Raw genomic sequence first — 13,069 nt, forward strand, 5'->3', positions numbered from 1 at the left:
TATTTAATCATACCTAGTAAATGCAAACTAACCCTATAAAAAGTTACAAAAGTTTGATAGTTGTAAGCGATGGTACAATTAAAAAAAAAGTTGAAAGTCATAGTTAAAGTAGAAAAATATAATATTATGGTAACACCAAAACTACACATTATACCAGTTTTATTTTTAAGCATACCTAATATTTACTAAGATGATTATTTAAAAAACAGTTTTAAAGTGTGACAGTAGTCACTTCAGAGTAGGGATGGCCAAAAATGTCCGGAAGCGGAAATTTCACTTTCCGGAATCTTTCCGAATTACTAATTTTTTTTTTCGAAATAAGAATTTTTCCGAATTCCGAAACTTTTCCGATTTTACTTTCCGGAATCCGGAAAGTAAAATTCCGGAATTGGCCATCACTACTTCAGAGGAAAGGTATAATCTGTTAACAACGGTAAAATTGTATATTTCTGTACATTTAAAACACAAACAACAATAATAATAATAATTGCAAAAATACTAAAAGCACCCTTTTTAGTTTTTAATCACATCATGTATGTGATAAAATGATCCTACAGAAAGAAGCTTTAAAAGTGTCACAGTTGTAACTTATGAGCAATGGCACAATTTGTAACAAAACTTAAAACTGTATATTTCCGTTCATTAAAAAAGTATGTGCTAAGATGACTCTATTAAAATAGTTTTAAACTTTCATAGTTGTAACTTACGAGCAATGACATAATTTGTAACAAAACTTAAAACTGTATATTTCCTTACTTAAAAAATTATAATTACAAAAATACAAAAAACACCCTCTTTATTTTTAACCATACCATGAACGTATTAAGATGAATGTACAAAAAAAGTTTCAAAAGTTTCATAGTTGTAACTTTTGAGCAATGGCACAATTTGTAAAAAAACCTAAAATTTGCTTTGTATGTCCATTAATGTTTGACAGTGGAACCGTTTGCAAGATTTCTTAGAATCTGCTGAAAGAGCAAAAATTAAGCTTTCATTTGACACCTGGATGAGCCCAATAACTTCAAAAATAAGGAATTTATGGTAATTTTAGTTCCATAATGGTGAGTGCCGGAAAGTGAAATTGGTGCCAAATTCACATTTTTCAAAAAATTCTCCCCGGCCCATTTCTCATCCAAAAAATCGTAAAAAATTAATTTAGCATAATTTCATTGGTATATATGTATGAAAAAAATTTGAAGAGAATCTGAGACATTGAAGCACGGTCATGTTTTAAAATTAGGTGATTTGACATGGAATGACCCAGGAAAACTTAAGCTTAAATTAAAGATAAAACGCCAAAAACAAAAAGGCTGTATAAAATGATAAACCAAAGATTTATCGGGAAAAAGAAAACAGCTACGAAGGCAAAATTAACTGTATATAATTCAATTTAGATACGAACCTATTCATGTTTGGATAACGCTGTTAGTTATTATATAGCTATCGTATATGCAAGCTGATACATTTCTTACAGACTGTGCCGACTCATTTAAGTGAAACCAGTTCCACAATATTTAGTCTATTCGAAAACTGAGAACCACTTATTTCATAGTTTGTACTTGAAAAAAGTGACAGCTTTATACAAGAACATCATAGTACCTCGGTATTAGAACTTCGATTATCCAAGTCACGGATTTTTCATGATTTGCAAGCCAATGAACTGTCGAGGAATTGGACTGTAGGAATATGGACACATTCGATTCATTTAGTGGAATAAATGAAGCTCTACAAAAATAAGTGTAAATTTGTACTTCTTTTAACTCTTTTGCTGAACTAAAGAAACAACAGAACTTATCGTTTTATGCTACCAAATCATTTATTTTCCGTTTTATTTCATCAACTACATATTTCTTATTGTTTTGTATTTAAAAAAAAAAAGTAAAAACAGGCTTAATATTGAAACTTTTTGCTTTATCATACAAATTGTATTGGAGGGAGAATTTAAAATTTGAAAGATAATTTACTTCGTTTATTGAAGTAATAGTTCAAATTTCAATGCCCTCCCACATGGAATCGAACCCGGGACCATATGCACCAATACTGTTCATTAGTACATATGCCGTATACTTGCTACTTGGTTATTTGAAAGATTTTGTAATTTAAAACATCTTCGCAACTGATTAGACATCAAAACAAGACTAACTTTCTTATCAATTATGATTAGATTACCGAAAATAATACATATTCTAATACTTACAGAATTTCGAACCCATTTAGACAGTGACTCCGTATACTGTGGCCTGTGGCAAAAACGACCGTCTACAAGCAGTATGGCACCCCAATCGTTTTTATGACGAATACATCGACCAAGTGCTTGGTTAAGCGCTCTGGAGAAGAAATAAAAAAAAAAAAAATTAAAAACTATACTGGGTATTACAATAATACGATCGTGTATGATCTTAACAGTCAAAGTTACATAATTAAGTTTACTTTATTTCATAAGAAAAATTTAGTTACAGTATTTTGATATATTTGTTAGACGTAGTTACACTGTCGCGATGTAATTAAGGAAGGGTTTGAGGTTCGAGTTTAGTAAATATAGAATTATCAATCTTAAATCAATAAAGATTATATATGTATGTTTATATTAAAATATATTCGTATGGTTGATAACAAAACAAAACTGCAAAAATGCGTGGTCAAAATCGACAATATAAATTGCCAAATTCTCAAACTACCAGTTTTGACAAGAAGCAGTATGAAATAATATATGTAAATATACTTACACACTAAATATGTATAAGGTCGAATGGTTCGTCGACGGAATGTAGGGAGGAGAGATTTCCAGTCGTGTATTATTGTCAGCCATTTTGAACGTTATACTGTATTATTATAAACATGTATAGTCCGATGAAATTTTCTAGTGAAGGAATTCTTAATTTTGGAACAACTACTGACTATTTACTTTTATAAAACATGGAGTACAATGCAAAAAGATATGGGACTCAGGAAAATATTTGCTAAAGCGGTTTTTCTCGATATATCGTAGTAGAAAGGTAACCAAGAAAGTTCTGCCACTTTTTGTGGAGGTCTGAGTTCCATTGGCCCTCACATTGTGAGTTGAATGTGAATGGAGATAAGGCAAAGATCAATTGTTGGTGTGGGCATATCCAACATACTACCTGGTTGTGCCAGTTTAGTTACACCGTGAACTTCGTAAGGGCAGAATGAACATGGGACTTCTACAGAGCGTCATAAGAACGTGTATGCTGTACGAGTTCAAACTGGGGTCATACGCCACTGCAGCGGGGCGGAAGATATGCCAGGTCTTTGGTGAGGGTGTCGTGACTACGCAGACAATGCAGCGGTGGTTTAATAAGTTTAGGGACGGTGACGAAACACTCGAAGACGCAACACGTACTGGAAGACCAACACATGAACAAAATGAAGATCTTCCGGCAGTAATTGAGACGAACAGTGGCCAGACATATGAGGAACTGGGACTACAATTCAGTGTTAGTGGAGAAACCATTCGGCAGCACCTCCACCAACTTGGGAAGCACTACAAGTTGGGTTTGATGGGTCTTACATGATTTGACTCCGGGCCAGAAGACAATGAGAGCAGATACCTATGTTTCTTTGCTGTTTCGTCTGAGGAAGGAGCCACTTCTGGACAGGATGTTGACATGTGATAAGAAGTGGGTCCTGTACGAAGTTGCACAGCGCCGTCATCATTGGTTAGCATCCCATGAACCGGTTCCAAAATATCCAAAACCAGCACTGCACCAGAAGAAGGTCCACCTGAGTGTTTGGTGGACTGCTAGCGGCATCGTGTATCGTGAGCTGCTACCAGCTGGTCACAGCATCGATGCAACTGTGTACTGTCAGCAGTTGAGCCGTGTTCAAGAAAAACTCAGAACTCTGGAGCCAGCACTTCTGAATCGCAAAGGAGTCCTCCTCTTACAGAACAACGCTAAGCCCCACGTAGCTAGGATGACCCGGGACATCATTCTACGCCTTGGATGGGAAACACTATTGCATCTGCCATATTCCCCGGACATTGCACCGTCAGATTATCACCTGTTCCATTTCTTGGACAATCACCTTGGAAGACGCCAGTTCAAATCCCTGGTAGAGGTGCAAAATGCACTTCATACCTTCTTCGTTTCACGGTCCACCAAGTTCTACCGCGATGGAATCCATGGCTTTCTAGAATGTTGATAGAAGGTCGTCGATGCTAATGAGAACTATTTTCGATCTCCCAGGTACGTCTTAGGCGACATATTGATGTTCGAAAGTGTTGGATGAAAAGCGACAGAACTTTCTTGGTTACCTTTATACTAAATGTCTTATAATATAGAGAAAGTATTCAAGAGATGAGTTTAAAAGTCACTCCAAATACAGTTCATTCTACTTCTTTTTTCAAATTAAATATGAAACTAAAAACACATTTTTGAGAATGTATCTACCGTTTTAGAACTTAAAAAGTAGTATCCAAGTGGTGAATATTTACTTCTGTAACTAAGAAATACTGTAACATATCCGAAAAATATTGTAACATATCCCAAACTTTAAATATTCTACTACTAAATGCATGTTTTTGCTTGGTAGGAAATACAATACATGGAATATACATAAAATATACAGAGCAGAATGGGAGGGAATCAACTCTCTATTAAAAATTAAGCTGCATGTGCTCTTTCACGCTTATGATGGTTTCGAGCTGTCGTCCTGAAGTACGCCTTTGCTTCATTAGCGTATGGTGTTGGGTGCTAGCTTTACGATTTCGTCACGAAATTGAACAGGTACACGCTCAGTATTTGTGGATAAATTAATTAAGCACAATTGCAGAAACAGTCAATGAGAGTAAACCCCGAAGCAGGAAGGAATACCTTTAGCTAATCAGGAAGCTGTAAATATGCACTTCTATACAATAACCATATAAAGCACTCTTTCACTATCTTTATTGCGATGTTCATGCCTTTGAAATTACATATGTTTCTTCAACTGTAATGGATTTATACGGTCCGTTACAACGGGTGGAGATAGTGGCAACAGAAATGAAATGAAATCTTTGAGTTTTACGTCTCACGGTTATGCCGGTTAGGCTAAAGGAGACGGTGATGATGAGTAATGAATAAAATGGTGGAATGAAGAATGGAAGGAAACGGGAGGACCCCGAGAAAACCCACGCACACGGTTTGTCCACCACAAAGTTTACTTGGCCGGGACTGGGATCGAACCCAGAACCCCAAGCACCAGAGGTGAGATAGTGGCAACAGACTACAGGCACTTCATTGTTGCGTTTACAAGACTTGGCTAATTCATCCTTCATTTCATCAAGAGTTGGTTTTGTGCAATAAGCAAACCCAAACACGACTTCATCTGTTGACAGGATATTGCTGAGATCAGGCCAATCTTCATACCAAGCAAGTATTATCTCCCATACTCAAACCAATGATTACAGTTTTCTGTCGATAGTCCCTGGCAGTAATGTATGTTCCACGGACGAAAATTCTTTTCCCCTCAGAACAGTTCGGATTATGTGTCAGGTTAAACCACTTTCGCGAGATGCCTGTCTGTGATTTCCAAGGACTTCGCGTGAACATTTTTCAAACCAAACCACTTGTACGTTTCCCAAAGGACGCCGCGTCTTCCAATATCTACTACAGAATCTCTGCTCATTAGCTTCAAAACGTAATTCCTTATGGTTTTCGCATCTACCGAGGCAGAGTTCCCATACCTTGTATCGGGATTCCAGCTAAGTCCATTCACGCAAGGTTATCATTGGATCACGCTTCGCTACTGATACCAATGACATTAATGAGATATCATTTAATAAACTCTACCATTAAGATTTTTTTTTTTAAATTTCGTTAGAATTTATTACTGGTTTAAGGAGTTCCAAACAATTTTCAATAGGGAGTTAATTCCCACCTACCCTGTATACCATCTGACATCTGATTCGGGAACCTGTTGACACCATTCGCATTTATTGTTTATCAAGATTCCATGCACCTAGTTTTGTCTCTATAGCAACAATGAGACAATATGAGACACGGACCTACTTGTTAAGATGGAATCACCAAGCATTGAACGTATTATAATGTTTTGAGTTCCATCTTAAACTTAAGTTTATATCTTCTATAGCCTCGGCGCTGAAAAGAATGCTAAATTTGAACAAATAAATGGTAATAATAAAGACGATTTCACTCACCTGTAAGCTTGAATTTGATACCACTGAGATCCTGGCAGCAATCCTCTTGACACGTTAGCTGAATTATACTCCCGTTTGAGATTTACTTGCAAATCTTTCACATTTGGGAATGGAATTCCTACCTACAATAAGTCATAAAACGATTTTCATAAATCAACTGGCAGGCATAAGCAAATAAAAATGATAGATGCTTACATGGTTGTTTAGAACATGCACATATTTGAACACGAGTAACTTGGAAAGTGGATAGTGTTTGAACCTTTAGTATGGGAAAGCTGGGTTACCCTTTAAGCTAGCATCTAACACAAGAATATTACTTCCAGGTAAAGTCCTACAATTAACACCATATTGTTACTTTGATCTAAATGCATTAATGTATTATTAAAGATATTATTCATATTTCTCTTCGAATGTCGCTGTTATTGGTCTATTTATTAATACATGCCTCTTACTGCTTTTGTGGATTTCAGTTACAACAAATATATTTGTCTACGGGCGAGACTTCTTCCTGTTGAAAAAAAAAAAAAAAAAAAAAATCCTTTTATTTTCAAACTGATAGATGCAAATTTTGAGAGGGAATTTTGGTTTAATATGATATGCCTATCAGATTTCCGAACAAACTTTACGAAGAGCAGAAGAGAAGTGGTCGGAATTATGGAGGCAAATCTCATTTTTTCGTTTAAAAACAAATGACTCTTTTCTCTTTTCTTGTTTCCACGTCCCATCTCTTCCTCCCCACCAACGGCTTCTTAAACAGGCATAGTACACACCTTCTATGAATCTTCTATCTATTCTACTTCTTGTTTTGTGTCTAGACCAATTAGAGAATGAGCTACTGAATATTCTATAAAAGTAACTCTATGGAAACTGCAATTCTTTTAAAAAATTGCATCAGTGATACAGTTTTCACCTATTGTGCGTGGGGGTTCCTAATTTGACTGCAACTCGTGTCTAGTGAGCTGTGTAGTGGACTAACACGATGTGCGTAGGTTTTCTCGTAGTTCTTCCGTTTCTTCTCACTTTCTTCATTCCACAGCTTCATTCATTATCATCATCACAGTCCTCTTAGCCTCGGTGCGTAATCATGAGACGTAAAAATGGGATTTCGAAAGGTTGCTCAGTATCTAGGTCCTTACTTTGCGGAACGAGTTTGGTTTCATAAATATCATTTTCCTTAAATAGTATATTCGTATTCATGGGCATCGCAGAAGGGGGCAAGTACCTCGCCTAAGTTCTCGCATTCAATTCTAAGTACATTTATATTAGACTTATTTATAAAGACTTATCAGAATCAATTGACAGACCTTTACTAATTTTATTATTATTATTATTATTTTTTCTAAAATATTCAACTCTTCAACGCTACTTATGTTTTAGGTATGTGTAATGAAGGGGAGGTATGAATACTTTAACTGTAAAGAGGTTCAATGCTTTTTTAAATAAATATAACAAAGACATCAACCCTGTTTTCTTTATCGATTAATATTATTATTATTTAGTATTCTGTCACTTGAGGGGATGCAGTGATTCAGTGGTAGAGCGTTCACCTCTGGTGTGTGGGGTCTCTGGTTCCATCTCAGATCGCGCATCCGTGGACAAACACAGCATCCGTGCGTTTTCTCGGAGTTCTTCAATTTCGTTCACTTTGTCATTCCATCATTTCATTAATTCTCATCAGCAACTTCAGCCTACAAGACATAACCATGGGACCTATATCTGAAAGTTTTCATATTCATTAGGTCACTCAAAAGCAGTCTTGGTAAAGATAATTTAGGCTTTAAGTACACTTGTTGAAATTATTATTTATGAAAACAAGAATGAGCTGTAGAATAGAAGCGAAGGTTCAAATGCATGTAGCGGGTGGAAAGAAGAGGAAGCAGTCAGAGGTTAAAGTAAAGCAAGTAGGGTGACAGGAGTTTAGATAGTAGACAGCGTTGTCAGGTATTTCTTTTCCCTTCTCAAGTTCATCAATTGTTAAAACTATGCAGGTTTCTAACGTTATTTCCTCAAGTCCTTGGTCCCTTTTTCCAGTGTTTTCTTTTCTTAAATTCTAGGCGGACATTCCCTTCGCTATTTGTTGTTCAGTGAGAAACACCTGAAAATGATACAAAGGTAACACACGAACGGACGCTTTGGAATTTTCTCTAGTTTTTTCTCTTCTCTGCACTTTGACAAGGAAGCATTCATGGTTCGAAAGAGCTCGTTTTCCTTGTGCTTTCATTCACGTAACGTAATTTGTGCACAGAGAAATTTTTAAATTACATAAAGTCTTTTTCTTCTGTGCTTTAATTCCTGAAGGCTTTCAACGCTCATGGGTTTTCTTTAGTCAACGTGAAAATAGAAGAGAACATTCTTTTTTTGAAAAATATCTATTTAGATTATTAAGTATATTCGATTACTTATCTTACAAAGTTCCCTCAATAAGAAACCGCTCTTCCCCACATTTACATTCGACAGAAGACATATTTATGAGTGTTCAAAGCTTTTGGTGAACTGAAGCAAACAACAGAAGTAGGAAACAAAAAAGAAACTATTTTTTTGATTAACATACAGTTATTGAACTAGTATAAATGGATATTCATAAAAAAAAAAAAAAAAAAAAAAAAAAAAAAAAAAAAATGTCAAAGAAAATTCCCCGGTAAATAACCTAAAATCCCTAATCTTAAAATCTGTTTCTCATTAGCAGAACAACAATAAATGATAGTGAAGGAATAGATAAAAAAAAGAAAAGGAAAACTCTTCAGCAAAATCATAGATCCCTACAGAACTACAATCAGCTGGGACCAAGCATGCAAGTTTTTACAACTGAAGTGACCTATTGTGTCCTACTTAGCAACAGAAGAACAGAGCAAACAGGGTTACTCGTAAAGCTTGCTTCACAAGAAGGTCTGTAATAAAATTATTTAAAAAATTAGAAGTTATACTCGTAATCGAGTGAAAACACAATCTTCTTTAGAGATATTATCAAGTTATTTGTAAAATGCTTTTTGAAAAATGTTTTGTCTTAGACGAAAGTGCATCCTTCCTCGCAGCTGGATATCCAAGTAACATTTAATATTGATTTACGAAACTTCTCTGATTAAAGAAGAAAAAAAAAAAAAAAAGTGGTTACATGCTAGAATTATCTTTTTAATACTCGTTATCATCATCAAAAATCACAAATCATTTTGGTAACTTAAAGACAACAAAGTGTGTGCATTTCCTGTTCTAAACTTCCTTAGTTGGAACTTTGGTTCCCTTCTACAATTGTAATATCAAAAGTATGATTTATCAACTCCAAAGTTTCGCTGGTAAGCGTCAAACACTGAAGACGAAAAAGAAGGAAAAGCTGAAAGATACCTGAAAAATAAATTCACGAATTGCATCCGTCAAATTCATAAAGAAAATTCCAAGTTATAAAATCATACATTTAAAATAATAACGACCCATTAACTACGACTTCCTAGCAAATAGTTAAGTATGTACAGTATAGTTCTATCATTTCTTCTAGTTTCACTGTGCGGATATAGATGATGAGATGAGATTGTATCTAATCCACCCATTTCGACGGATTCTTTCTAATCCGTCTATCCATTTGTTCCAATGAAAGAAGATTGAAGAACCTTACATCTACTCTTATGTAACTTGACTGTAACTTATACTTCTGTGAATTTGACAAAACTATCACATGCATTTAATTGTTACTTATACTTTCTCTTTTTGTATTTATTACGGTGGATGCTTCACTACGAAACTTTGGAGTTTGAATATGAAACATTTCACAAAATATTCAGGTAAGTAACAGTAAGTGCCAGACAAGTAACAGTTATGACTGCTCGAATTCTCTCTTGAACACTTATAATATCTGAGATGCTTTCTGTCAGAGCTAAAACCTCTCAATAGCTGTTTTACTGATAAGTCTTAGGCGCTTGATGGAGAAAGGAAGTATGTTCATTTACTATATATGTTTCTATCTGTATTACATTAATAACACTGAATTAAACGTGGTCTACGAAAACATTTTTTTAACTTACCGTAATGACAGCTCTAGCATTGTCATCGGCAAAATCCACTCCTTCACTAACTTTGCCCCGACAAACTGCGAGCAACAAAGCTCCTGTTTGACCAGAGTTTAGGTCTCCACTTGCAGCATCATTATTGTGCTGATAGAATTCTCGCAACACTTGCTCAAAATCATAGGAAGTCTTCGGCTCACATATTACTATCTTGATTTTCCGTAGTTCCTGCCATAATCCTACACATAACCACCTATCAAAGAAAAAGGATGAAAAATCTGCATTTATGCTTTAGGTAAAAACGCTACTTATACTGTATTCTTTAGTATTTTTAGTATACGTATTATTAGTAAAGTGAAATCTGTCTATGCTGGCCACCATCGATTCTATTGGAAAGTGGCCGACTTTCACAAAATAAATGTATTATGAAGCGAAAATTATATAGATCATAATAAGCACTTCTAATGCAGTTACTGATTGTTATCTATGTATTAGTTTCTATTTTATTAATAGTATATAGGAATAATTAATTATTTCTGCAATACAAACACATAGTATGTACCGTATTGGCCCGAATATAAGCCACATATTTTATATTCTCAGGATGCGTCTTACATTCGTGATCTTACACAAAGTATGACATTTCGTCATATCGCATACTATGATAAATAAGCTGATTTCCCATTTGGAAATATTGATAATGCAACAATAGCATTGTAGAAACCAGGGCTGGCTGGTTTAAACCAGCTGATTTTTCCGAAAACCAAGAAACTAAAAATGTTCGTAAAAGTGTAAGTGTTCGTAAAATCTTGATGAACATACATTTATGGGTTATCACGTTTCACTCCCGTATATTATTCGTATTATATTCAGACTTACATTTTCCCATTCATTACTCAGAGAGATTATACTACAAAAGCAACTCTTGTTTTTCTTATGCTTACCGTATGAATGTTTCTTTTGTGATTTTCTTATAGTTTGTTGCTATTGTTATGTAATTGCAATCAAAGAAAATTCTAAATATTGTTCCGTTTTAATAATGTTTACTATTGATAAAATACATCGAAATACCGTACGTTTTTGGACGGGGGTCATGCAAACCCCACGAGGGGCACTTATTGAAATCAGAAGTATCTTTGGTATCTATTTATGTATAAATGGATCAAAGCCAAAGTAGACTCAAATAATTCGTATCTTTATTCACTTTTCTTACTGATATGCAAATTAAGTCGCTGTATTTCTTTAACTTGCACTAATAAAAATCGTAGTGAACTAACTTGGACTAAATTAGTCCTTCTGTACTCTGCAATATTTCGAAATTGTCCATGTGTAATTCTGTAAAATGGTTTCACTTGTGCAATTGTTTATCTTTATGTCCTTCTGAAATGACTGTTGACAATTATATTAACAACTATGTAAAGATCAGTACAACGTATTTTTATCAAGAGTCCTTCGTGAGTGAGTCGGCAGACATATCACATTTGTATCCAATTAGTCCCGGTTTCGAGTTCAAATGGAGGACAATTTCTCTCGGGTGTAAGCCGAGAAGCGGTTTGGATTCCGCTTTAAGCTTATGTGATTTCTTCTAGCATAACCCAGTTGTTACATAATAACACCAAGGCGAAACAAACTTATTCTGTTCATATGTGATATAAACAAATAGAGTAAATTATTAAAAAAAAAAAGAGGGGGGGTTAATAAAAAAACTCTGGTAGAAACTGGTTGGATTGTAGATATCGTAATGTTATCCAACAACAACAGCATTATCAAGATTGTCGGCATTCTTGATAATGTCTTTGATTTTACTATTAAGATTGTGTTCGTTGTTCTCTAAAATTATATACATACTTGACCACTTAAAGTGACCCTTCCTTTTAATTTCCAAACTAATTGACAGAAATAGCTGAAATTTTGTACCAAGCAAATATCAGAAGGGGGTAAAAAGTTTGACATACTTGTCGATACCCCAAGATTAACAGTGTTGCCATCCCAATATAAAGTTTTTTATTTCAAATAGCACTACGTCGGGTTATTACATATTTCAAATGTATACATAAAACGACACATTAAAATACTACACTGTTATTTGCGTCACAATTAACACACTGGCCATCTTAGGTAAAGTTGACCTAAGTAACCACGCATTAAAAAAAATGGTCCCTTTGGTTTCTGATTTTGCATCACCCCTGTCTGCCTGTTTCAACACACTCTTCCGTTCTACCCTGCTTAACGTATTACAGACGATCACCTAACATACTGGTAACAACAGCCAAGAGCTGAACACACATACACAATATTACCATCTCATATATCTTATCGTGTTGCAAACTGTGTTTCCATTATTTTAATATCCATCTGTATGTTATGTAATCTTGTATAATACGAATAATGTATATCAATATAATTCAGATACCAATACATTTCCGCTACTTTGAGGTATGTTGAGGTGAAATAATTGCTTGCATTATGTGCACAATAATATGAGTATTCTTTAGAAATGTACCTGTCTTTCAAGGTTTCCAGCATTTTATAAGACGGAAGAAAACAAAGAACACCTCGGGGAACTATATGACATATGTTCAGAAGTACACGACCCAATTCATCTTGGAAGGTAAATGACTCTGCATTCTTGAATTCCGCATTCAAATTGATGTTGTTAGGACCACAAGCCAAGGTACCAACCCAGACCTATAAGAAGACAAATTATAATATTATCGTTAGAAGAGTTAAATTATATTAACATAGCATTATCGGTGTCAACAAGAAGATAAATGCGGGGTCAAGTTCTATACTTGTATTATAATGACAACTCAATATCTAAAATGAAAAATTAAATTTTAATTATAACATTCATTGTGCTTTGGAAACTAAGGATATACAAAATTAAAATTCACGAATGAATGGTAATTTCAGCCTA

At 34.7% G+C, this 13,069-nt stretch overlaps 1 protein-coding gene across 5 annotated transcripts in view; it reads right to left on the reverse strand.

Moving 5' to 3' along the window:
* Positions 1 to 13,069, reverse strand: part of LOC145693155 (Fanconi anemia group J protein homolog) — a 532,733-nt gene that overhangs the window by 33,137 nt on the left and 486,527 nt on the right. For all 5 annotated transcript variants that reach the window (XR_014132714.1, XM_081768898.1, XM_081768900.1 and 2 more), the window contains 4 exons: positions 12,656 to 12,840; positions 10,171 to 10,405; positions 6,158 to 6,279; positions 2,198 to 2,327 (listed from right to left, as the gene is read on the reverse strand). Coding sequence is in view for 4 of the 5 variants with exons in the window: in XM_081768898.1 (XP_081625024.1) it covers positions 2,198 to 2,327; positions 6,158 to 6,279; positions 10,171 to 10,405; positions 12,656 to 12,840 (672 nt within the window). In the remaining variant the exon portion in view is untranslated. The remainder of the gene's footprint in view (positions 1 to 2,197; positions 2,328 to 6,157; positions 6,280 to 10,170; positions 10,406 to 12,655; positions 12,841 to 13,069) is intronic.

The sequence above is a fragment of the Thermobia domestica genome, chromosome 8, assembly GCF_964235325.1.
Source record: "Thermobia domestica chromosome 8, izTheDome1.hap1.1, whole genome shotgun sequence".
NCBI classification, from domain to species: domain Eukaryota; kingdom Metazoa; phylum Arthropoda; class Insecta; order Zygentoma; family Lepismatidae; genus Thermobia; species Thermobia domestica.